This window comes from Sciurus vulgaris (genome assembly GCF_902686455.1).
Source record: "Sciurus vulgaris genome assembly, chromosome: 4".
Taxonomy (NCBI): domain Eukaryota; kingdom Metazoa; phylum Chordata; class Mammalia; order Rodentia; family Sciuridae; genus Sciurus; species Sciurus vulgaris.
Genome location: NC_136464.1, coordinates 1,321,858 through 1,347,874, shown reverse-complemented (window position 1 = coordinate 1,347,874; position 26,017 = coordinate 1,321,858). Strand labels below are relative to the sequence as shown.

At 55.6% G+C, this 26,017-nt stretch overlaps 1 protein-coding gene across 16 annotated transcripts in view; it reads left to right on the top strand.

Annotated features, from left to right (window-relative positions):
- LRRC27 (leucine rich repeat containing 27) overlaps positions 1–22,258 on the top strand; it is a 29,584-nt gene extending 7,326 nt beyond the window's left edge. For 12 of the 16 annotated variants that reach the window (XM_079138444.1, XM_079138440.1, XM_079138448.1 and 9 more), the window contains 8 exons: positions 1,495–1,553; positions 2,253–2,405; positions 6,374–6,749; positions 7,914–8,075; positions 10,047–10,143; positions 17,692–17,807; positions 18,851–19,025; positions 21,940–22,258. In XM_079138444.1, the coding sequence (XP_078994570.1) occupies positions 1,495–1,553; positions 2,253–2,405; positions 6,374–6,749; positions 7,914–8,075; positions 10,047–10,143; positions 17,692–17,807; positions 18,851–19,025; positions 21,940–22,080 (1,279 nt within the window). In that variant the 3' untranslated portion in view covers positions 22,081–22,258. Of the gene's footprint in view, positions 1–1,494; positions 1,554–2,252; positions 2,406–4,204; positions 4,823–6,373; positions 6,750–7,913; positions 8,076–10,046; positions 10,144–10,935; positions 11,116–17,691; positions 17,808–18,850; positions 19,026–21,939 lie in introns of those variants that run through there. The other 4 variants (XM_079138439.1, XM_079138443.1, XM_079138441.1 and 1 more) reach the window with 4 other exon arrangements.
- Positions 22,259–26,017: the final 3,759 nt, after the last annotated feature.

Sequence of the window (26,017 nt, the reverse complement as noted above, 5' to 3'; positions counted from 1 at the left end):
TTATTCCTTAAAAATGGCAGTAAGGAGGAAAACCCAAGAGAGTAGAAGAAAGCTGTCTAATCCTTCATAATCTGATTTTCTTCTGGATTGCCAATCAGAAAATCAAACAATTTCCATGACACGCAGGAAACCTTAATTTTGTATGTGTGCAATCTTCAGCTGAAATCTGGCCTCAAAAGACCACAGATACACTGGCTTCTCTGTGTGCCTTCAGCCTGAGGGTATGAGGCCCCTTTCACGGGCACCCTGGGAGAGGACAGCACTCCTCTGGGAGAGGACAGCACTCCTGGCTGCTGTCCACCATGACCCACTTACACTGGCTCCACCAGGAGGCAGTGCAGGAAACTGACAGCACCACTCACTCAGCTGCCCTGCTGACCAGTGGCCCTGGCGTCCCGCCGTGCTGCAGAGGAGGTGCTGCTGAGCAGGAGCGTGGCAGCAGGCAGCCGGAGCCCGTGCTGTGCTTCTGTGTGGTGGCCCTGGCTCGTGGAAGGCTACACAGCCCTGTGGCCCCAGATGGACAGTATGGATCTGGTGTGGCTGGGGTGCACGTCAGTCCAGTCCCATGGTGGCGGCTTTCCCCTCCCTTTGAGGCTTCTCAGAGATGGGCCCACTCACCTCCATAAAGGAATCAGTGCTTCCGAGGGAGGACCCATCGGAGTCTCGTTCACCTTGGAGAGGTGAGAAAGTTCAAGCCCACGTCACAACTGACCAGGGTCTCAACTACACAGCTGCACAGATTAACGGGTGATACAGTCTTCAGAACTAATGTGAAAAGTAAGCAGAGTAAGAGGTGTGAACAGGGTCTAACGTAAAATACTGACTTCTCCATCATCAGTAAGTTTCAGTGGCGCCTTTTACATATCTCACCTGTCTGTGACGTCGTATGTGCTAGATGTAGAAGGTGTTAATAGGCACGACATGAGAAAAGCGGCCCAAGGGCAAATACATCCAGAAACGCTGTGCTGACTGCACCTCACCTGAGACTTCCTGGAAGTCCCCACGTGTGAGCGACGGCCTGAGGGGGTGGGGCGTGTCTTTCCCAGAGCACGTGAGGCGCTAGGATTGCTCACTGCACACTGCAGGAAAGGCTGGCAAAAGGTGCAGTCGCAACAGGAGGAGGTGAAAAGCCCCACGCAGGCCTCTCTGCCGGTGGGTTTGCCCCAGAAGACAGTGGGGCTGTCGCAGCTGGAGGCGGAGGGCCAGGATGCCGAGTGCCCACGGTGCGGGCAGCACCCACGGTGGAGCATGGCCTGGCCTGGTGGGGTGTGTGGTGGAGAGTCTCACGCTTTCACGCGTGCAGGTCAGTGCACGTATCATGTATCCTGTGTCTGATATGTTACGCGTATCTGCAGGTGCCACGCATCTGTAGTGCACTTACTTCTGAAAGAGAAGAAGAATAAAGAGATTTGATGATAGATTCTAGGGGTGGTCATTTAGTTTTCTGCTTTTTAATTTTTTTTTTTTTTTTTTTTTTTTTTTTTTTTTTTAAAGGCATTTGAAAACTTTGCTTTTAGAAAGAAATCCTATCAAAATATTACCTGTGGAGCTGGGTAAGTGTTAAAACAATAAAACAAAAGATGATTTTAAATGCTGCCCTTCTGAGTCCCTGGACCTTGTGCCTTGTGATGTAAATAGCAGATGTGATCAGGGAGGGTGGGTGAGGTAGTATTGCCTTTGTTTTGGTACCAGGGATTGAACCCACAGGTGCTTATCCACTGAGCCACACCCCCAGCCCATTTTTATGTTTTATTTCGAGATGGAGTCTCGGAGTCTCCCTAAGTTACTGAGGCTGGCACTGAACTCCCGGCCCTCCTGCCTCAGCCTCCCAAGTTGCTGGGATGACAGAGTGCACCACCACGCCCCACTGTCATGGCTGCTTTGAAGTCTGTCTGCTGGACCCAGCATCCGGGCCTGACAGGCAGTTCCTGGGACTGCCCACTCCTGGAGCCAGGGCACGTTCCCTGGCTCTACGCGTCTGGTGTAGTGTTCATGCTGCAGATGGGTTCCAGGGGTAGATTGTAGCCGCTTTGTGTCACCAGCAGTGCATGAGGGTGGCTAGTGTTGCCTGGTCTCAATCTGTGGAGTCTGTCTCCCCTGCAGCTTTTAAAGAGCAAGCTCAAGCAGCCTCCTTTCCTCTGACCCGAATCCTGACAAGAGTCATTTTAAATGCTTGACCAGCTGCTCTGGTCTCCTCTGCGTCCCCGCTGCAGTTTCTTGCAGAGCACTGAAGTTTCTCTTCTCTGCTGCAGGGAACGTGGCCACGCTGAAGGCACTGAACTTGAGACACTGCCCTCTGGAATTCCCTCCTCAGCTCATCGTGCAGAAGGGAGTGGTGGCCATCCTGGCCTTCCTGCGGATCTGCGCGGTGGAGCATTCCTTCCCCAGAGCGTCAGCTGCTCCAGGTTTGTGGGACCATGGCTGCTGACATGCTGGCGCCGTCCTGCATGGAGCTGAGGGTCGAGCTGTTCAAAGCCAGTGGGGCTCGTCTCTCCACGTCCTCTGCAGATCCCACAGGGACCAGTCACTCCCCACCTCACCTGGCTCTGCGCTTGAGGAGTCACGTCCTCGGTGCCTGTTAAGAGGCCACTGGGAAAACCAACAAAGCAGTCATCTCCTCGCCCAGCCAGCGGCAGGCAGGGGCTCAAGAGGCCTGTGCCCACTTGAAACCATGTCAAGTCCACCATGTGCCTCCTGCTCTGTGCGGGCACAGGAGAGCAGCAGAGTGGTTTTGCCAGCCTGTTGGTCTTGTCACTTCTGCAGCGGGCACTTCCAAGCTATTCCGTCTGGTCAGCACAGTGACCAGCCAGATGTTTTCCAGGGCTCTTGATCTGATCTGATCTCAAGTAACCTCATAGTCACACTCAGAAAAAGCAATGTGAAATAGAGATGGAGAATCACCACGAAGCTCACCAAAACAGAAACATTCTGATATGTTAACTTCGCCCTCTCTAGAATCGGACTATTTAAGTCATATATCCTACACACAGGAACGTGTGTGCGGTTTTAATGATTAGCATATGTGACGTAAATTGCACATGTAAAGAGTCGGCAGGGTCAGTGAAACACGACCTTGCACGTGTGGCCCCGATGGAGCGTACTTGGAAACAGCTTCCAGTGATCCCAGTCAGCAGCTGAGCCCAGCCTCGGTTTCTGGCTGCAGAACTTTCTGCGGGTGCTGAAGCTGCGAGGGCCCCTGATCTGGACTCCTTGGTGGAGGTGCCATGGCCACCGTGACTCTCGGGCCTTCAGCCGGCTCTATGGGGAAGAGGCTGCACTGCCTCTCCACCTCGGGGGAGGGAAGGAAGCTTTCTTGACTCGGTGTTGCTCAGTGCTCTTCACAAGCGAGACTCCGGATGGCTCTCGTTTTTTTGGTTTTCGGTTTTTGTTTGCTTCCATTTGGGTTTTTTGGCCATTGTGATAAGCTTTCCAGATGCTTTCAAGGGCTCCTCCAGTGAGCCGCTGGCTTGCGGCAGCCTGAGGGAAGTGGTCTGCCGATGGGCTCAGAGGAGCTCTGACTTGGCAGAGACAGAAGGAGCCTGAGAGAAGAGGGAGGGGCAGGAGCTTCCTTTTCCTGATGGAATATAGCATCCAAAAGCTGCATGGAGAAGCCTGGTCCAAACTGACCTGGCCTGTGCTTGATCAATCTTGTCCTCAGTCCATTGCAGATGACCCAGAATGCATCATTTCAAAGTGTTGGTCATACATGTAAGATTGAGTCCCCAGAAGCAGCTCCAAGATTGGGATGCAAGGGCCAGTGGCTGGCTTGGGAGGTGAACCCAGGAAGCACTGGTGGAGGGAGGTTATGAGGAGCCAGAGTGCACCAGGTGCCAATCAGAAGCCCCTCCCAGAGTCACTGGGCCCTGGTGCTGTGGCTTAGCCCAGGGCACCTCCTGGAGATGGTGTGTGACTCCCTGCACCGCAGGCCTGCTGTCCTCTGCAGGAGCCACGCGCAGTGGCATCAGAAGCTGCCCGCAAGACCTGTGACATGGACCAGGAAAGGCAGGTAACCATTGTGACGCCAGAGACAGATGACATGGGGCAGTAAAGATGAGACCCAGCAGCGGACTGCACACGTCCGAAGCTTCAGCTGGTGTCTCCTCCAGGAGGGGACCCGCCCTAGCAGGGGTCTGGCTACTCCCCATGTCACAGGAGGTCAGACATCCTGGCCTGTAGCAGGATGGGAACAGCTGCATGCCTGTTGGCATGGCCATGCTACACAGGCACCAGGCCTTGGGACAGGTCGGGCTGTGCAGCTGCCGAGAGCACGCGGGTGGGGTACTTCTGGCTGATCCCCAGCCGCCTGGTCCACTCAGCTGGCTCCTTGTGGAGTGTGTGGCAAAGGCATGGCATGCTAGCTTCTGTGACGCTAGCATAGATGGGGTTGTGTAGTATGCAAGGAATGCATAGTGTACTTTCAGTGGGAAGAGACCAGGAATCAAGGCCTTGGGAACACACCTGCCCTCCCTGGCTGTCTGAGTCAGACTGCATGGTGGAAAGCACTGGCAACTGGCACCTGGCAGGAGCAGTAGGCAGCATGAGCCTGGGATGGCAGAGGAGAGTCAGGTGTGAGGGCCTGGACTCTGCAACTGCTGGGCTCTGTGAGGACAGGTCCCAGGATGCACTGTGCTCAAGGACGTGCCCCACTGACCCCAGTGGAAGAATGTTATGCAGGACAGTCGGCACTCTTCAAAGAGGAGCACACCAGAGGGAAGAAGGGCAGTCAACGGTCTTTCCAGACTGGAGGAGACTGAAGGAGCAGGAAGCTGAATGTGTCTTGACCTGAGTGGAGAGAGGGACAGGGGCACTATTGGGAGAGCTGGTGAGGGGCACGGAGAGTCTGCGTGTGGCCCATGAGCCTTCAGGATGTGTCCCGTCTCGAGGCCAGGCTGGTGCTGGTGGGAGGGTTCTTCATCTGAGGTGGAGGGCCGTGCCTGATACAGAGAAGGGGGCCAGAGTGCGGCCACCCTAGCAGCCCTGGCGTCAGGGCAAAACCCAGGTCCTCTGCCATGTTCTTCCAACTGTTCTTTAAGTTTGAAACCATTTCAAAATAAATGGCCAAAAATACATCAAACAGTTGGTCAGAAATAAAAATCTGCTGTTTCTGTGTCTTCCCGCGTCGTGGGCAGTGAGGTGGCTTCCCTCCTGCTGTGTGAGTCTCGGGCCTCTTGCCTTGGCGGAGTGTGGCACCACCTTCCTCTGGGTGCTCAGGGCTCTGCCCCAGGTGGATTGTCCACATGCAAACTGGCCAAATGTGCATATTTCTAATAGCTAAATTACACTAGGGAATTTCAGAACTCAGTGGGACTTTTAAAAGTGTGTCTGCCCATTTTGTAGACTTTTTCCTTCACCCTACAAACCCCAGGTTGTAGCAGTCAGTGAGGTGCAGAGGTTGGGGACGCTCTCCTGTGCAGGGTGTCCCCTGTGGGAGTTTCCACTCATCCACTGTGGCATGGCAGGGGAGAGCAGCCGCTGGACATGCACAGCAATGACAGCTGTGTGACCTCTTGGTGCCTGGAGGCCCTTCCCAAGGTGTTTAGAGAAAGGCTTCTGCTTAAAGGAGAAAAATTTGCAAACCCCTAACCTTGAAAAATACTTTTTGGAATTAGCACTTTAGTGTGCACTTCGCACGTGAGGTCACCCATGTTCTCGCCCAACTTCCTTCCACCCAGCTCTGGTTTGCAGAGCAGGCTGCTGCTGGAGCTGTCCCAGAGGTGCTGCTGGCACGCGGCAGCCTGTTAAGCAGACAGGCTGCGAAGTCTGACAATGGCGGCACGTGTTCAAAGAGTAGTTAAGTGTGGTCAAGCCATTTAAAATTTGAGAACAGAAGGCACAACAGTGACCAGAGTGGGACACTCCACTGGCCCCCATCCCTTACTGCTGCCCAGCCTTGTTGGTTCCTCCCGGCTCACAGTTCTGAGCATGTGTGTCCAGTGACAGATTCTTCAGGCTGGGTCCCAATATGGACGGCTGGCGACGCCAACCCCAGTTCCAAACACAGTGCAAACACACCCAGGCTAGTTTTTCTCTTGAATAGTCGATGTAGAGCTGAAGTCTCAGAGTCCACAGAGGCCTTGCCACACAAATTAGAAGTCAGGCTTCCGGGCTCCAGGGTGGGAGCAGGGATGGCGGCTGCGTGTGGCAAGACCGCCTCACACGCACACACGGCTACTCTGGATGGTGACGCTCATGCAGAAAGGCTGGCCTCTTGTAGGGATGTCTGCTCCTGTCCGTGCAGCGGCTGCTGAGCTCTGTGGCAGCCTGCTGGGCATGGGAGAAGGGCGCCCGCCCACCTTCCTGGCATCTGGGCGAGCGTTGCTCTTGGGGGTGGCGTCGATGTGCAGGATATTACAATGGTGTTTTATTCCTTCAGAGGTCCCACCAGCTAAGAAGCTGGACCCGAGTGAGCTTCCAGACCCCCAGCTGGACTTGTCCCAGGTCTGCATGCCTGATGAGAGAACCAGGAGCCCTTGGGGCCTGAAGGCCATGCTGGTGAGAGAGGAGGAGGACTTCTTGCCGCCTGTGGAAGGGCCCCACCTGAGCGAGCTCCGGAGGCCCCCTGACGCGGCGGAGCACTGGGCGAGCGAGGAGGAGATCCGGCGCTTCTGGAAGCTGAGGCAGGAGATCGTGGAGAACGAGAAGGCTGAGGTCCTGCAGCACCAGCTTCTTCCCATGGAGCTGCCCCCAAACCTCAGGGCGGCATTAAGCAGCAAGGGGAAAGAGCACCCGAAGCCACGGAACCTGCTCAGGTAGGGCTGGAAGCAACTTCAGCTTCTCTGGCTGCATGCAGAGGTGTAAACAGGTTTCACACTGCTGGGCCACACTGCAGCCAGTGCTACCTGGGATAGGACCAGAGTGCACAAGAGCCCCAGGAGAAGGGCCTTGACCGGAGGTCACTGGAAGACCACACGCGGGTGGTGTGCGTGCACCTGTGTGCACGTATGGATATGTGAAGTATGGGGGCGATAGACCAATCACAGGGTTGTGTGTGTGCACACATGTGCACCCGTGTGCACTTATGTATACTGGTGTGGAGGGAGAATGTGGCAGAATAACAGCTGGGTCTAGAGGTGTGGCCCCCAGGGCCTGTCATTGCATCCAAGGACTGGCTCTTGGGGTGGGAGTCCTCAGAGCCCGCCAGGAGCAGATGCACAGTGCGTCTGTGGGGTGCTGGCTGTGTGTGCAGGAGCTGGGTGGCAGGCAGACAGGTGGCGAGGGAGCTGCTTGGAAGGTGGCTGGCGGTGGTGGCACTGATCTTCCTCTCCTGGAGGTTCCAACATTTTTAAAGTGTCAGAACCTAGAGTGTTACTGGCAGGTCAGGACCTTGGCAGTGCATGTGGGGTTCTAGCTGCAGCGAGGCCTCTGAGGCTCCTGCGCTGTTAGAATGTTCTCGGTGCACATGGTCGTGTGCTGGGAGAACAGGAGGGCTCTGGCTGCGGCTTCCCCCTCCTTCACTTACTGTTATGAATGGCGGTGAAACTTTTCCGGTAAGCTGTGGCAAGCTTGTTAGCAGTACGAGTGTGCCAGTGCGTCGCATTTAGACCCCAGCTCCAGCAGGGCAGTGCTTGGCGGTGTGGGGCTGGGGCCACCAGCGCCTGCCCTGTGGCTCAGTCACTTGCTGACGCTCAGCCATTTCTTAGGGTGACCTGGGGGTGTCTCTTCCTGTGCTTTCTGCTTCAGTAGCTGGCATTCCATGGTGGTCAATGGAGCACAGTGTCCTAGTGTTTCCTAAGATGAGCACAGGTCCCTGCTGTGACTCTGGTGACCACGGTTAGTAGCCATCCTATTGTCCTGACCAGCTGATCCACGGGCTCTGCTCTTAGATTTTTAGGTGTGTTGCTAGTCTTGTCTGTGTGGACAAGACCGAGTCACAGGCTTGTGGAACGTGCGGCGGAGCGTGCTTTGTGTTTCAGAAGGAAGACTGCCTCCTTCAAGAGCATCTTACCTGACCTCTCATCTCCGTACCAGTCATCACCATGCCAGATTCTGACTCGAGCAAAAAGACTTGAAGAGAGTCGCGTCTTGGCCCTCAGAGAGCTCCGGGAGAAGCAGGCTCTGATGGAGCAGCGGAGAAGGTGTGTCTGAAGGGGCAGGTCTCCCTGCAGCCAAGGGCATGTGCAGAGGGCACAGGACTGAGGGCTGCCCGGAGGAGGCCTGGCCGGGTCCAGGCAGGGCCGTGCTCCCGGGGCCGTGGCTCTCTGACGCGCCTCCTGGCAGGGCTGGCATAGGCGCCGGCACGTGCGGTCCCTGTGGGCCTGCCTGCCCTCAGGGAGCACCCAGTTTCTTGCTCTTTCTTGATCCTGTCCTCCTCCCTGTCCATCGCTGACCCACCATCCTGTCCTAAGGAAGTGCATTCAGGCACAGCATAGTCCTTGGTGAGTTCACTCTCGTCCCACACCCTGGGCTCATGGTGGCCAGCTTGCTGCTTTTAGGCCATCAAGGCCCTAGCACCTGCCCTGCTCTGCCCACCAGCACTGCCAACCACCCAGTTACGCCCCGTTCCAGGACCCAGGAGGCTGGCCAGCATGGACTGTCCACAGCCCCCATACTCCTGGCCCTGTGCCCAGGTCCACCTGTGAGGGGTCCCCAGAAGCTGCTCAGGAAGCCGAGAGCAAGGGCAGACCTTCTGTTTCCCTGGCCTCTCTGTGCTTCCCAGGGCTGGCCTCTCGCCACAGGGCACCAACTCCGCCTCTCCTCAGGCTCCTTCCATGGCATGCCTGTGGGCCTCGGGGTGACCTGGCCGTGCCAAGCCCCGGAGCCTGTGCTGCCCCTGGATTCCTGCTCCCTCCCCACCAAAACCTACTGAAGCTGCCCACTGCCTATGCAGCCGAGGGCTGGCTGTTCAGAGGGGTGTCTGCCCGGCTCCCAGCCCCAGCCCGCAGCCAGACCCTGCAGCTGGCCGTCCTCCTCCAGGAGCAGTCCACACCTTCTAGGAGAAGGACCTTGAAGCCAAAGAGCAGGCGAGACCGCTCCCTGCCTGCCTGGAGCCCGAGGCCTGCCTGTGCCTCCTTGCTGAACAGCACCTGCATGTCACCCAAGTAGGGAGGTCACCCCCGCCCCGTGCTTCCTGAGGGCAGACAGGGCCTCCGGTCCTGCGTGACTGAGAGGCACAGACACTGCCTGGAGTCAGGACGAGGGGCTGCCAGCACCCTGGGGCTGAGGACCACGATGCATCCTGGCAGGTGGCAGGGCACAGCCTCACCCAGGAGGAGGTGCCAAGAAACACCCAGGCCTGTGCCCTGAGGGTGGGGCATGGGGAGGATGCCACCCGTCTTGATGCCAGTGGGAGAGCCAGGAGGCTGTGGTGGGGCGGAGGCTCAGGAGGAGACGAGAGGCCAGTCTGGGCAGGAGGTGGAGGAGAAGCAACCCAGGAACTATCAACAGACCAGGAGTTGGTTCAGACAGGCAGCTGGGCCTCGGGCTGCAGAGGCGACTGGATTCCGAGAGGCCTCGTCCATTCCCGCCACAAGGGACAACTTAGAAACTCTGCGCTCCTTCAGGAGCCAAGCCAAGTCTCCCTCTGGGCCTTGCTGCAGGCTGCTCACAGCCCTGGGCAAGGCCTTGTGGAAGGGTGTGGCCCTGCCAGGGGGGAGTCGGAACTCTGCCTGAGGCCTGGGAACGACCAAAGGCACTCGGGCTTTAAGGAGAAAGGCAACCATCTACCAAGAAGTCTACTTTCGAGGGACAATCCTGCGAGCCTTCATGGGCAAGGCCGGAAGGTCACAGGGCCTTTCCTGAGGTGCCTCCTCCCTGGGCTCAGGCAGCCAGGGTTGGGAGACACCCTGCAGTCTCACCAGATGTCGGTCACCCTGGCAGCACACACACACCCCCGAGGGCCTGGGTAGGGACCTGACATTCATAGCTCTGCCCCAACGTGGGGGAGTCCCAGCAGAAGGCACGCACAAGGCCCTGCGCGCCCACCTTGGGGACAGGCAGACAGGAAGAGAAGGCTGTTTGAATGCAGCTAAAAAAGACAGAAGCCCTCGTGAGCGGTGCCGCAGCTGCCTGCAGCTTGTGCCGTTACTACAAGGATGTGTTTTCTCCAGAGACAAGAGAGCCCTGCAGGAGTGGAGAGAGCAGGCCCAGACGGTGCGGAAGAAGCAGGAGGTGCTCAGCCAGCTGCTGCCCCTGCAGAGGAGCATGGTAGGCACCGCATGGCACTGGGCGGGGTGAGGTGGTGCCCCTCGGCCTGGGTCCTGCAGGACGGGTGGGCTGCACTTCGTCCCGCACAGCTGGTCAGTGAGACTGTGGGAGGAACTGGACGCCCTGTCAGCTGCTGCCCTGTAAGTTCTGTCCAATGAATCAGGTGCTCAGAGAGGGAGGGGGTAGGAGTTGAGGGGAAAGATGAAAATAAAATGCACCGAGGCGCCCCACGTCCTCAGGTGTCTTCCTGGGACCCTCCTCTGCTCTGGCTCGGAAGCCAGGAGGCCGTGGCCCCAGTGACCTTGTCCTTGGCCCTGGGGGTGCCAGCCCTCAGGCTTCAGCTCCCCTTCCCACACCCCCAAACCACTGGAGGCAGGTGACAGGCAGGGGCCTGGGAGCTGAGCTCTCCCCCCAGATGCACCCGTCCTCTGAGCCCTAGGCGGTCCTGCTCTGCTGGGTCACCCAGGTCTGCCGTGCCTTGCCTCCTTGCCAGAGGAGGCAGGGTTGCTCTGTGGGGCCTTGGCTGGCCGTGCCTGAGCCCAGCAGCACTGCTGCCTGGAGCTGGCGTCTCGGTTCCCATGGCACTGATGTAGACCCACAGGAAGTTGCCAAAGCAGGGCGGGAGCTTCACACACCCCAGCTCCCCAGTGACGGCTCGAGTGACCACAGCAGGCTGGGGACTGACGTCCCTGCAGGTGCAGCGCCAGAGCCCAGACAGAGACCGAGTCTCACCAGCTTCTCTCCATGACGGGTCGCCCTGCTTCTGTGGCTGGCTATCCTCCTGTCCCCCAGATCTGCAGGCGAGGACAGTGGTCAGTCTTCCCGTGTCTTTCATGATCTTGATGCCTTTGTAGTGCTGACAAGTTACTGTGCTGAGCGTCTCGGCCTGAACTGACCTGGCACTCCTCATGATGGGACCGAGGTCTTCTGTTTGGGGCAGGACCTCGGGAGTGACCTGTGTCTTCCTTGGCCTGGCGTTCGTGGTGTGCCCGGCCTGGGTCCCTCCCTTCAAACAGAACCGGTTCATCAAGTCGGGCGCATCCCACCAGGACACCTTCTGAGGAGCCACTCAGCAGTTTGATCCCTCAGGACTCCTGGACCACGAAGCACTGCTGCCCTGGGGTTCAAAGGTGCCCGACCCTGACACCCACGTTTTCCTTTATTGGGGGTGCAATACTGAGACCACTGCAGCTTTCACAGTGTGGCTGTCTGTCCTGCTCAGCGTCCGTTGTGATTTCTACACTCAGCATGTTATAGATAGACTTTCATGCTCTTTATTTCCTAATATATGTAAAAGTTTAAATATATGTTACATTGCTTCTAGGAAATACATGCACAAGTAGACATCCTTAAGAATGCTTTCAGAGCTTCATCATGGAAAAAATTTAAAATAACTTCAATGTCAGTAGGTGGAAATGGCTAAAAATATCATTACATCCAAACTATGGGTTACCAGCATGCTGTCCAAAATGCTGAGTTAGCAAAGAAATAGAGAAAGCAATCATGGAATTTCTTTGGAAAAATAAGAGACCCAGAATAGCCAGAGCAATCTTTAGCAGGAAGACTGAAACAGGAAGTATCACAATAACAGACCTTAAACTATACTACAGAGCAATAGTAATAAAAGCAGCATGGTATTGGCACCAAAATAGACATGGAGACCAATGGGACAGAATAGAAGACACAGAGACAAACCTACATAAATACAGTTTTCTCATACTAGACAAAGGTGCCAAAAACACACAATGGAGAAAAGATAGCCTCTTTAACAAATGGTTATGGAAAAACTGGAAATCCATATGCAGCAAAATGAAATTAAACCCCTGTCTCTCACCATGCACAAAACTCAACTCACAATGGATCAAGGACCTTGAAATCAGACCAGAGACCCTGCATCTTATAGAAGAAAAAGTAGGTCCAAATCTTCACCTTGTTGGCTTAGGATCAGACTTCCTCAACAGGACTCCCATAGCACAAGAAATAAAAGCAAGAATCAATAACTGGGATAGATTCAAACTAAATAGCTTTCTGTCAGCAAACTATCAGCAATGTGAAGAGAGAGCCTACGGAGTGGGAGAATATCTTTGCCACTCATACTTCAGATAAAGCACTAATTTCCAGAATATATAAAGAACTCAAAAAACTCTACACCAAGAATACAAATAACCCAATCAACAAATGGGCTAAGGAAATGAACAGACACTTCACAGAAGAAGATCTGCAAGCAATCAACAAACATATGAAAAAATGTTCATCATCTTTAGTAATAGGAGAAATACAAATCAAAACTACCCTAAGATTCCATCTCACCCCAATTAGAATGGCGATTATCAAGAACACAAGCAACAATAGGTGTTGGGGAGGATGTGGGGAAAAAGGTACACTCATACATTGCTGGTGGGACTGCAAATTAGTGCAGCCACTCTGGAAAGCAGTGTGGAGATTCCTTAGAAAACTTGGAATGGACCTACCATTTGACCAAGCTATCCCACTCCTCGGCCTATACCCAAAGGACTTAAAATCAGCACACTACAGAGACACAGCCACATCAATGTTCCTAGCGGCTCAATTCACAATAGCCAGACTATGGAACCAACCTCGATGCCCTTCAATTGATGAATGGATAAAGAAACTGTGGTGTATATATACAATGGAATATTACTCAGCCATAAAGAATAATAAAATTATGACATTTGCAGGCAAATGGATGAAATTGGAGAATATCATGTTAAGTGAGATAAGCCAATCTCAAAAATCCAAATGACGAATGATCTCGCTGATAAGCAGATGATGACACATAACTGGGGGTGGGGGGAGGCAAGAATGGAGGAAGGAGGGACTGTATAGAGGGAAAAGAGAGGTGGGAGGGGTGGGGGGCAGGAAAAAAATAACGGAATGAATCAAACATCATTACTCTATGTAAATGTATGAATATGCAAATGGTATGCTGTTAGTCCATGTACAAACAAACAACATGTATCCCATTTGTTTACAATAAAAATAAAGAAAGAAAGAAAGAAAAAAGAAAAAAAAGTAGGCCCAAATCTTCCTCTTGTCAGCTTAGGACCAGACTTCCTTAACAAGACTCCCAAAGCACAAGAAATAAAATCAAGAATCAATAAATGGGATGGATTCAAACTAAAAAGCTTTTTCCCAGCAAAGAAAACAACCAATAATGTGAAGAGAGAGCCTACAGAGTGGGAGAAAATCTTTACCACATGCTCCTCAGATAAAGCACTAATCTCCAGAATTTATAAAGAACTCAAAAAACTTAACACCAAAAATACAAATAACCCAATCAATAAATGGTCTAAGGAACTGAGCAAACACTTCACATAAGATCTACAAGCAACCAACAGATATGTGAAAAAAAGTTCATCTCTAGTAATAAGAGAAATACAAATCAAATCTAAGATTTCATCTCACTCCAATTAGAATGGCAATTATCATGAATACAAGCAACAATAAACTTGCCAAGGATGTGGGGAAAAAGGCACACTCATACATTGCTGGTGGAGTTGCAAATTGGTGCAGCCACTCTGGAAAGCAGTGTGGAGATTCCTCAGAAAACTTGGAATGGAACCACCATTTGACCGAGTTATCCCACTCCTAGGTTTATACCCAGAGGACTTAAAATCAGCACACTACAGTGATGTAGCCACATCAGTGTTCATAGCTGCTCAATTCACAATAGCTAGATTGTGGAACCAACCTAGGTGCCCTTCAACAGAGGAATGGGTAAAGAAACTGTGGAATATATACACGATGGAATATTACTCAGCCTTAAGAATAAAATTATGGCATTTGCAGGCAAATGGAGGGAGCTAGAGATATCATGCTAAGTGAGATAAGCCAATCTTAAAAAACCAAAGCCCGAATGTTTTCTCTGATAAGTGGATGCTGATGCATAACGGGGAGGTGGGGTAAGGGAAGAGTGGAGGAACTTCGGATTGTGCAGAGAAAAGGGGAGGGGAGGGGGAGGGGATGGGAAAGACGGTGGAATGAGACAGACATCATTACCCTAGCTATGCGTATGATTGCACGAATGGCGTGACTCTACATCGTGTACAACCAGAGAAATGAAGAGTTGTGGTCCATTTGAATCAAAATGCATTGTGCTGTCAAGGACAACTAAATAGAACAAAGAATCTTAAAATGCTGAGCTAGCTCTCATGTCTGCTGACTTGGAGATACCTCGAGAGAAGGTAAGCCAGGTGCAGTGGCACATGCCTGTTGTCCCAGTGACATCAGGAGGCTGAGGCAAGAGGATCCCAAGTTCAAGGCCAACCTAGGCAATTTAACAAGACCCTGTCTCAAAATAAAAAATGAAAGGGGCAGGATGTGGCTTAGTGGTAGAGTGCCCCTGGATTCAACCCCCATACCCCCAAGAAACCCACCAAGATGACTGAGTCAAGCCAACCCAGCTTGCAGACCATGCCCAGAGCACACATTGGAAGGAGGCTGGCAGGGAAGGAGGAAGGACTCCTCGGGGCCCCTCCCCGCCCGAGGCTGTGTCCTTTAATCTGGAAACTTCTTAAAGGAAGGGAAAGTGGGTCCTGTCAAAACTCATCAGCCATGAGGTAGACTGACTCAGACAGCAGGGGCCAGATGCGTGCTGTGCCACCAGAGCTGCTGCAGCAGCACAGAGACCAGCCAGACGCGGGCACAGCCGGCTGGTGGCCAGTACACCCCAGGGCAGCAGCTGGCCTGGCAGATGGCCCTCAGGTACTGTCTTCCCACAAATCCCGAACCCCAGGATGCGGGAACTGTGCCTTCCGGGACTGTGCCCACCCACACACTGGAGAAGTGTTTTGTATGGCCCCAGATGCTGTAATCAAAGTCCAGAGATGAAAGACATTTCATGAAAGATGTTGGTATCTAGCACATGAAGATACTTAAAAATCAGAGGCTCCGAGAGGAGAATGGGTCGAAGGTCCCGCAGCCACACACGCACAGAGAACAGCAGTCGGGAGACGTGGCGGTGTGCACTCGAGCCAGCAGGTGGCAGGACTCAGGGACTGGTGCAACCACTGTAGGGCAGCTGCCAGCCTCTTGTCGTGGTGCTGGGGACTGGGGACTGAACCCAGGGCGAGCGCTCTACCACTGAGCTCCAGTCATTTCTAAGTTACTGAGGCTTGGACTTGGAGTCCCTCTGCCTCAGCCTCCCAAGTTGCTGGGATGACCAGAAAGCCCGGCCTGCAAAGTGTCTTTTCAAGTAAAGAACATGCGTGCTTTGTAAACTTTCAGGACACCACCGTGTAGAAATAACAGCAGTCGGACGGCGAGCATTGTTTTTAGCAGTGCCTCTGCAGGAGCAAGCCCCGAGCTGTGAGCTGGGCCAGGAGCTGGTGGCCCTGGGGGTGAAACCGGACTCCAGCCTGCACTGCACCTGCAGAGGACACAAGAGGGCGCCAAGACCCCGCGTGGCGGGCAGCGGCTCCTTGATCCTGGTAGTAGAGGCTGCTGGCTTTGCCCCCTGGCCCATGGGGCATACCCCCTGCCCTGCTCGTCCTGCCTCAGGGATCCTTAAGTGTACAGGCCCCCCGCCTGCGTGTGACAGGCCAGGCCTGCCGACACGCTGCACCCTGCACTGGGCCGGAGCCCCGGGACTGGGCGTCCAGCACACGGACGCTCCACTGTCCTGTGTGAATGGCCTCTGGTTGCCCACAGGTCTCACGCTGCCACCCCGGGGTTCACGCTCTTGTCTCATCAGAGAGTGGGTATTTTTATGAGTGTTCTTCCATGCTTTGTGGTACTGGTGGAAAATGCCTGTGTGGGCTTCTTTCCAAATACATGCTTTTAGTATTTAAAAAAATCAAATGTCTGGCTGCAGAGGAAAAAAGCCTCCTGAATTTAGCACTGTGCATCTTCTGTTGGCCTTGTCTCTGGGGACTCCTAGCCAGTGGCAGTGTGCCAGTCCCACAGCCCAGAGGTGAGGTCTGCGGTGTCCACACTGTGCTTTTCTGGGGTGGTTCCAGGGAAGGGGCGTGTGGCTCCTGTCCCTACCCAACCTCCCTCTTCTTGGTTGTAGACCCTCGAACGTGCCAGGTGTGGCCAGGGTTAAATGACCATACAGACAGACAAGGTCCTGGCTCTGACAATCCACTTAGAGGGGAGAACAGACCCAAGTTGAGCCTGCCATACTCCAGCGGGAGGATCCCTGGCAGGAAGTTCACCCTCTCCTCCTCCCACTTACCACAGACTGCTCCAGACTCACCACAGCACACGTGCCTACGGGCATGTGCGCTCCTGTGCTCGCAGATCCAAGCTCCAGGTCAGACTACTGGAGGCAGCACTGAGCCACGCCCTTGGTGTGTCCACCCCTGCCCTCCGGATTGTACTCCTGAGCGTAGAGGCCCTCATGTGTCCCAGCCTCTGTTGCTGAGGCTGCAGGAGCAGCTTGGGACACTGTTCCATGACCCTGGCAGCGAGCCGGCAGTGGCAGTGGAGGATGTGGACGGGGACCAGGGCGGGGCAGTTGCAGAGGAGCAGGGAGGGGGCAGAGCAGCACTGGAGGCCCCGGCAGGTGGTCGGGGACCAGTGCGCCCAACAGCATAGTGGGCAGGAGGGACAGCACCTGTCAGGAAATGAGTTCGGAGCCTGGAGTCCAGCCAGCTTCCCAGGTGTGGTGTGTGGCAGGAGGGCAGGGCCAGGACTGTGGACAGAGTCGGCATTTTCCCGCTGACCTGAGGAGGGTGAGACGCCCTGGTGGGGCTTCCCGATGTGGGTTCCAGGTGACCAGAAGTCTGTGTGACATGTGGGGGCTCACGCACTGCAGCAGCGCCGTCTGAGCACCTTCTCTGCAGTGCCCGGCCTCAGCAGCCATGAGCCAGGGCTCTTCATGAGTCCAGCTAGTCCACTGGTCTCTGTCCCTGGCTGGGCCGCCCCTGCTTCTTCACAGTGCCCCTTTCCATGTCTGCCTCCCGCTGTTTCCCAAGTCCAGTAAGATCAGGAGTCAGCCTGATCCAGCGTGGCAGCCCTGGACTGGGAAGGCCCCTGGAAGCCCGGCCCCCTGAGCGCAGTGGAGTAGAGCTGCCCAGCTGGGCAGGGCTGTGTTCCACCAGGTGTGCACCGGGAGCTTCCGGCAGGTCTGTGGTTCTCTGCTGCCTGGGCCAGCTCGCTGTGCTGTTGGCCAGGAGCGGGGGCTCATGGTGGGCCTCTTGGGCACGGGTGCAGGGTCCTGCTGTTTGTGTTAGTACCTTAGTGACTTGAAGACACGGTCGCACCTGTGTGAAAGGTATAGGACCCGTTGGGAACAGTATGCATCATGTCTACCGGGGACAGGTGCTCAGAGGGTGCCTGGGGCCAGCTGCTGCAGTCTCAGAGGCCATGCTGGGTCCTGCACCCCATACCTTCCCCCGCACTACCTCCAAAGGCTGTCCAGACCCAGACCTGGGATGGGCTGAGTCCAGCCAAGGCCAGGATGGGGTGGCACGTGAGGAACATCTCCCTGGGAGAGCCCCTGGCAAGCTGCTGGGCAGGCAGGCCAGGTGGTGCCAGGGGCAGCGTGTTCTTAGGGCCTGAAAGCGTCTTGTTGCATCTCCCTAGATGGCACTGAAGTACCCATTTGCCACAGATCTGCTGGGTGGTAGGAAAGTCCAACCCAGTCCCTCTGGAAGAAGGAGACCCGGCAAAGAGAGGATGTCACACACAAATGAGATCAGGTTGGTGGTGGCAGCTTGTCCCGGCCCTCCCAGGCTGTCTGCTCCGCAGCCCCGGCTGTGGCTCACCCCAGCAGCATGCACCGAGCGCCCGGGGGGCCAGGGCTGTGGTGGGCGAGCGGAAGGGGTGGCGTCTGCTCTCAGGGACCACCTGCAGGCAGCCACTGCTCAGCCACCCCCAGGACTGAGGTTGCCGGGCCCTCTGCGGAGGCTGCTGCCACGCTGCCCGCCCCATCCTGTCCCACTCCTTCCCAGTCCCAAGATCTAATCTCACCCCAAAGCCCTGGTTTTCTTAGACTGACCCTTGGGCCCCAACTTGAAGGCTGGTGGGGCTGGGAGGCTGGTTGCTAATCCAGTGAAGGAACAGCTGCATCAGGAGGCCACAGTGGGAGGCCAGCTCTTGGGCACCGAGCAGTTCTGGGATTTGCATGTGGCCAGGCTGCTAGGCAGGCTGCTATCCCAAGAGGCCAGGTCATCTTGGCAACTATCTAGAGCTCAGGAGAGCAGAGAAGATGCAGGACAACCGGGGGACAGGGAGGGTAGGAGTCTCAGGCCGCAGCCATGGGACAGCTTGGAAACAGCATGGGGACAGCATGGTGTTGCAGAGCAAGGGCCTGAGGCTGAGGGACATGAGGCCCACTGTATCCCGGGCCTCTTCTGCCATCCCAAGTCCTTGCACTGATCATCAAGACTGGAAGCCCCAAGACCCAAGCTCTGTGCTGAGAGTCTAACTAAAATCCCTGTGATGCGATTTCCCGCTGCTGTCTCAAGGTTCAGTAAAACCGTGTCTGTCACGTGAGAACAAAACCCGCCGCCCTCCTTGGCGTGGCACAGTGAGCGCCCTGTGTGTGCCCACGGGGTGGGTGTGCAGTGGTATCTGTCCTGTGGCCTTGAAGCTGGGGCACTGGCAGGCCAGCGCTGGAGGAGGGCTGGGGCACCTGGGGCCGCAGGTGGCTGGGGAAGAAAGGGGACTGGGTGGAGGGACTGCCACACTGGCGTGCCGGGCCAGTGTGCCCGTGCCACACTGCGGCCATCCTGTGTTCCAGCGGCAGCGCTGGCCTGGAGGAGCCCGCGAGGCAGCAGGAGCCACAGGTGGGCACACGTCACAGCTCCAGAGGCTCAGCCCCTCTGCTGGAGCCCAGGACCACCGCCCAGGACCGCAGCTCCAGAGGCGCAGCCCCTCTGCTGGAGCCCAGGACCACCGCCCAGGACCTGGAGGCCGTGAGTATGCGCACGCTGGGTCTGCTGGCTTGCACCCCAGCATGGTGGGGATGTGACGGCTCCGTCCTCTCATAAATGCATGGAGCATTCCGGAAGCACCATGGGTCAGAGGGCGAGGACCTGCCCAGGCTGTGCAGGGAGGCCTCAGTGTGTGGGGATCAGAGGTGCAGCGTGAGGCGTCTGCCCCTAGCAGTGGCATCCCAGATGGCACCTGCTCTGCTCCACACACCTGTGGGGTCCCGCAGAGGCTCTGGCCCAGGGCAGCCAGGGGCATGCCAGTGACAAGTGCCCAGCGTCTGCAAGAGAAAGGCCGAACTCAGGGCCAGGCACCGTTTAGGAGCCTCCTAAGCAGTCCGGCCCGAGCCCACCCAGGCGTTTGAATCCCAACTTCTTCCCGCCGAGCGCTCGCTCCCTTGGTGCCGCGCCTACCTGTGCTGAGCTAGAGCGACCCGCATGAGCAGCGCAGGGAGAGGGAGGCCTTTCCCGCCCTGCGGCCTGAGGAAACTGCCACCCTTCCAGTGAGCACCAGCCGCCTGTCCCCTCCCTGCTCACCAAGGGCACTCGTCTGGTCCCTGGGGCACCCAGGCCTGACAGCGCACTCAGCCCGCCCTATGTACAGCAGGCTGGTGCTGGGCTGCCACAGCACCGCCCCGGACCGGAAGTCCCTGCTCCCGAAGCCCATCTGTGGGCTCCATCTCCACTGTCTCCAGCTGACGAAGGGAAATGTTGAATCAAAGCAGCCAGCAGAGTGGGCCTCCCAGGCCCCCTCAGGTCCCACGAGGTGCTCAGGAGAAGTGGCTTCCCTGATAGAGGGAAGCGTTAGCTGGGCACAGGCACCTAACAAAAGGCCCACTCCCACCTTCCCCCGCAGCCCGAGGAGGGCATGTGACCCTCTGGCCAGCAGGTGAGAGCTGTGTTCGCTTTCCCTGAGCCTCGCCCTTCCCTCCCCCGACCAGAATGCAAGTGTGAGTGCAGGAGCCAGGCAGCCTTCGTGGGCCCCAGTAAAGGCCTGATGGAGGATACAGAGTAGCAGGCTGCAGGAGCATCTACTCTCCAGCCCTGGGAGCACTCCTCGTGGAGAAACCAAGATGCAATCATCTGGCCCTCGGGCCTACCAGCCGGGCCTGTGTCCAGACACATTCGGGGTCAGTGTGGCTTTGCCAGTGAAAGTCCCTGCAGGTCAGGGCCTGTAGAGAGCAGTGCCAACAGGAGCCAAGACCATCTCGGGAGCACAGACTCGAACCGTGGGGCCAGGTCAGACCCCATTCGCGGGCTCCTGTTGGCCGCGGCTCCACTGCCCCCGAAGGCTGCTGGATTCCTCTCTAGAGAAACAGAAGGACCAGGCACCCTGGGCCTGGTGACTGGCCCAGGCTGCCTCCCTGAGCCCTGAGAACGGGACGAGGCCCGGCGTGTCCAGGACATGCCAGGAGCCTGCTTGCCTCCCAGGCCTCTCAGCTGGCCAGCACAAGGCTACGGGCCCCTGCCTGACTGGTGGACATGGCCCTGGGGCCTTCTGAGGGATAGGGAGCCACAGAGGCCTCTGGGGAAGCCCGGTGTGAAGAAGAGGCCTCCCAAAGCAGGCGGAGAGTGAGCTTGAGAACATGGGACCTCACTGACTGATCAAAGGTCGCCAGCCAGCGTCCAGACCCTCCAGGTGACCAAAGGACATACTGCCACCTTGACACACAGCAAGACGCCGTGACACTCAGAGGCTCCAGCGCCCAGGGAGAACTCCCGAGTAGAGCCAAAAGGGAAGCCGTTTTAAAGGATTTGAACCAGTGGACAAAACTGAGCAAACCCCCCGGAGTGAGGCGAGCCAAGAGGGGTGGCGGGAGGCAGAGACGCACAGAGATTCTGAACCCGCGTGGATGACGGCCTCTGAGATTCAGCCTCTCCTGGTGCGTTCCAGTCTAGAGCAAGTGAGGGGAGAGAGATGAGGAGAAAGGCAGGGTCCCCAGGAATGGCCGTGCTTCAGACAGAGGGCCCACCTAGCCTCTCCACGGAGGTGGATGATGATCCTGAGGCCAGGGTGGACGCCAGTAAAGGCCTTAGACCCACCATACTCAGACAGGAGACTTGGGCATGGCCTTTGTGCCAAGGTCTCTTTGGGAGCCAGCCCGTGTCCATGGCTCTCTGGGGATAGGATTTGGCCAGAAGGAGCATCAAGAACCGGCCCCTTTGGGAGATTGAAGGGCAGGCAGGCAGGCGTGCAGGAAAGGGTGAAACTACAGGAGGCAGTGTCCACTCCCACAGGGAGACCACGTCTGCTTGAGGCACAGTGACCGGCGCACACTCACAGGGTCAGAAGGCAGCAGCGCTTCCCTAGTCACCATGGCTCAGCCCAGATGACGGAAACCTCAGTGTGCCACAGCCACAGCCCGCAAGGGGCTGAGGGGCTGGGGGCACAGGTGCAGTGGGCCCCCAGGGCTGAACTCCTCAGGGTGGGGCCAGGCGCCTGCTGGGCAGAGGTGGGCAGGGCCTGCCGGAAGCCACCGGGGCCTCCCGCCGGCTACATAAGTACAGCCTCCTGTTTGGCCTTGCTCTGGCCTGCAAGCTGGGCGGAGCCTGGGTTTGGAACAGGTGTGTGGCTGACCTGGGGAGCAGGCTGGCCCTGTGTGTGGCTGTGGGGGGTCGGCCCCCAGGATGGTCTCAGGTCTCACCGGCCTGTGGCGGCACGTCTGAGCAAGGCCTGGGGTGGGGCAGCCGCAGCGGGTCCTCTCTTCACCATACCTTCAGGACACCAGGTGGGGCCTGTTGGGCTCACCAAGATGAGTGGCCCGCGTGGCTGATGTCCTCGCACAGAGGGACAGCATGGAAGCCCCTGGGCAGGCGGCACCTTTGCGCCTGCCGGGTGCATGGGCAGTCCCAGGGGCTGCCACTCTTACTTCCTCTCTCCTCCTCCTCCTTCCCAAAGGCCAAGAGGCTGCAGGACGAAGTGATGAAGCTGAACCTGGACTCCAGCTTGAGCAGAGCAGCCGCAGGCGGCCTTCGCGGAGGCCTCGCTCCCCCGCCAGCATCACAACCTCCAAACACGCTGTTTAACAGGAGACACTGAGCGCAGAACACCGGCAGCACCGCGACGCGGGAGGGCCACCTGGCAGTGGGCTGAGGCCAGCGGCTGGACGTCGCCGGTGCCAGGGGCTTCGCAGGCAGCTGTCGATTTTAAATAGACCTTGGTTTCTTTTCTGAGGCTGTAGAAGGTTTAACTGCATTAAAAGGAGATCCTGTGGACACCACGGGGTTTCTTCTCTTCTCTGTTTCTGCCAGTCCAGGTGATGGCGCATTTGACTGTCAGCCACTGACACAGAGGGGCACCCTGGTCACAGGCCTGACCGCAGTGGGCATGAACGGGTTTCTGGGTTCAGGACAGGGCAGGGTCCCTGTGGTCAGCCCAGCAGAGGTCCACCTTGGGCCTGGACATTGCCAGAGTGATTGTGGACGTGTATATTTCCTCTTTCAGGTATGCTAGTTCTGCTGCTTGTATTTAGGCACTACGTCGCTAGACGTAGAGCTTGTTGCGCGAACACTGTGACTTTCTCTCTGTACCTCTCTCTCCTTTTCCTCCTCCCTTGAGGGCTGCCGGGCTGATGTTTCCGTAGGCTTCCCACTGCTGCCCTGTTTCCCGGAAGCATCTTCCCTGGTTCACTTTCTGCCTCCCTGTGTGTCCTGAGCATCTCGTGGAAACCCCACATGGGCGGGTCTTGTTCTCAGGATGGAGCCTGTCCTTCTCACTTTCAATCAGAGTGGATGCCCTTACGTTTGAGGCAGTTGTACACGTGATTGTCTGAAGTCCGCCATCTTGCTTTTGGTTTTGTATGCTTTATGATTTTACTCCTTTATTCTCCCTTTACTGCTTTTTGAAAAGGGATAGAAATGTCTCTGACTCCCCTCTGGCTCTTCTGTTGGAGGGTCAGCGGGGCCTTTCTGGGCCGCTCTTCTGTTGGAGGGTCAGCGGGCCTTTCTGGGCTGCTCCTCCCGTGTGGCCGCAGCAAGCACACTGGCTTTGTGTCTGTTAGGGTCTGCCTTCCAGAAGCCACATGGCCTACGTATTTCTTGGAAGTCCTGTTCATGGTCTCTTAACGTCTTTCCTCCATGGTCAGCTTTATTTCCAAGACTATATTTTGTCTTCGCTACCTGAAACTCTGTCTTCCAAGTGTTCTAATCTGTTGGGGACGCTTTCCATTGAACTTAAATTTGGTTTATTGTTTCCTTCATTTTGAGGGTTTCCGCTTGATTTTTTTCAGGACCTCCATCTCTGTATTGAGGTGACCTTCCACCTCCTGTGCTCTCTCTGATCTCGCTCCTCCACACCCTCACTTCACAGGCTGGTCCTGCAGAACCTCATCCTCTGCTGCGCCCTGGTGCTGATGTGCTGGACGTGGTCCTGCGTGCCACAGGTGCCCAGGGGGCAGGCATCCTCCCACATTGCCGGCCAGTGCCCACTCCTGCCTGCTCTCCCATCGAATCAGGGATGATTTCCGCTCCTCTAAAGAACTTTGTGTTTTACGGTTTCTTTGTACTGTGGTCATGGTTCACCTGGCAACTAATTCCCTTAGAATTTGTCTGAACACAAATGTGGTCTGCCTGTGTTTCTGCTTAGGATAGAATTCAGGCTGGCAGTCTTCATCATCCCGCGTACTTTAATGCTTTCTTTCTACTGCCCTTAGTTCCCATGGGTTTTGTTTTTTAGGGACCAGAGTTGTGGCTCCGTAGTGGAGCACTTGCCTAGCATGTGTGAGGCACTGGGTTTGAGTCTCAGCACTGCATATAAGTAAATGAATTTTTAAAACATGGTCTACCAACATCTAAGAAATTTTTTTTTTAATTCAGCTTATGAATTCTTTCAGCTCGGTGGCTAAAAATTCAGCTTATGGTGCCTTCTTTGAAGGTAATGTCTTTTCCTCTGATTGTCTTAAATAACTTTTTGATCTTTGTTCTTAGCCAACTGTATCATGCATAGCTGCCATTTCCCTTTTACTCACCTTCAGAGAAGCCAGAACTTCCAGAATCTGGGAGTTAATGTCATTCAACAGTTTTGTGGAATTCTCAGCTCCCCCCCCCCCATTCTCTCTCCTTCTTTCTGAACCTCAGTTCCATGACACCAACCTGCCATGGGCTGCGCTCTACACATATCTCTTGTTCTTTCCATTCTTTATTACTTTTTATACTTCAGCTTGGATATTTTCTGCAGACATAGTTTGGAATTTACTAAATTCATCTTCTGCTCTGCCCTGCAAAAAACCAGTGAGATTTTTCTTCATCAAAAATGCAGCTCAACTCAAAATAGTTAAAGAATGGAACCAACCTAGGTGTCCAGCAAATGACTGGATAAAGAAAATGTGGCATATATATATATTATATATATATATTATATATATATATAATGGAATATTACTCAGCCTTAAAGAAGAATGAAATGATGGCATTTTCTGGTAAATGGATAGAGCTGGAGAATATCATGCTAAGTCAAATAAGCCAATTCTCAAAAAAACAAAGGCTGAATGTTTTCTCTGATATGCAGATGCTAATTCACAATAAATGAGGTGGTTAGGGAAGAATAGAGGTATTTTGGATTAGGCAGAGGGGAGTGAAGGAGCCTAAGGGTAAGAAGGATAGTAGACTGAATCGACATTATTACACTATGTTCACACATGACTACACAACCGGTGTGATTCTACATCATGTACAGCCAGGAGAATGAGTGTTATACTCCATGTATGTATGATGAGTCAACGTGCATTCTGTTGTCATGTACGACTAATTAGAACCAATTCTTTAAAATGTGCTACAGCCCAGGCACAGTAGCACACACCTGTAATCCCAGAACTTGGGAGGCCGAGGCAGGAGGATCATGAGTTCAAAGCCAGACTCAGCAACTTAGCAAGGTCCTAAGTAACTCAGTGAGACCTGTCTCTAAATAAAACGTAAAAAGGGGCTTAGCTCAGTGGTCAAGGCTCCTGGGTTCAATCCCTGGTACCAAAAAAAAAAAAAAGATGTGCTACAGGCTGGGGTTTTGCTCAGTAGAGGGCACTTGCTAGTAGGCACAAGGCCCTGGCTTCTGTCCCCAGCCCCCCACCCACCAAAAAAAAGAAAGGAAGGAATAAATCAGGCTTTACTGTAGAGAAGGAAGGAAGGAGAGAGGAAGGGAGGGGGGAGGAAGGAAGGAGAGGGAGGGAGGGAGGGAGGGAACCAAGGGTTGGGTCTGGGGTGCAGGAGACTGCACGGCCGTCCTTGGCGAGGCCTCTGGGCACGCGGCACATCTCTGCACTCTGCGCTCCCCTGAGGGCCCTGCAGGCATTCGCCATCACGAGGAGCTGGCTGGAGCTCCTGGCAGGTCCACCTGGGGCTTCCCATCCCTGCTGCAGCCACCAGAGCTTGCTGTCCACCTTTCCCACAGGTCTATGACACATTCGTCATGAAGGTCGAGGGTCAAATTTCAGACACTGGGTTTCTGACCCCAGGACGTTTGTGATCAGAGGCCATTTCCCAGTGAAGCCGTCCTCCTCAGCCCTTTCGCGCGTCTTCTACCTCGCTCGTCTCAAAGTTTCGTACTGTGGGCCAATGCTGCATGTTAACAAGCCAAGTGTGGGGACCGAGGGGCGCATCCCCAGGACTGGCTCTCGCTGACCAGCAGGCAGGGGGCGAGGTCGACACCGCCCGCCCACTGGGCTGGAGCTGGCTGGAGCCATGCCCTCTCCCCAGGACAGCGCTGGGCTCCCCTGGGACCCTGCGCCCTGCGTGTTCACACCACAGTGTAGCCGTGGTGCCACTCAGCTGGCCCCCGCCCTTCCCGCAGTCTCCCGCAGGCTCTGGGCTTCCCGGGCCTGGTCCTCCCAAGTGCCTGTCACTCATCCTGCCCGGAAGCCACCTTCTGTTCCCAGGATGCCTGCAAATCACTTCACTTTAAGTGTGTTGCTCCTGAACAGAGCACAGGTGAGACTCCAAGACTGGCTTGTATTAAAAACCTGCAGCCAACAGATGATGTGGCTGCT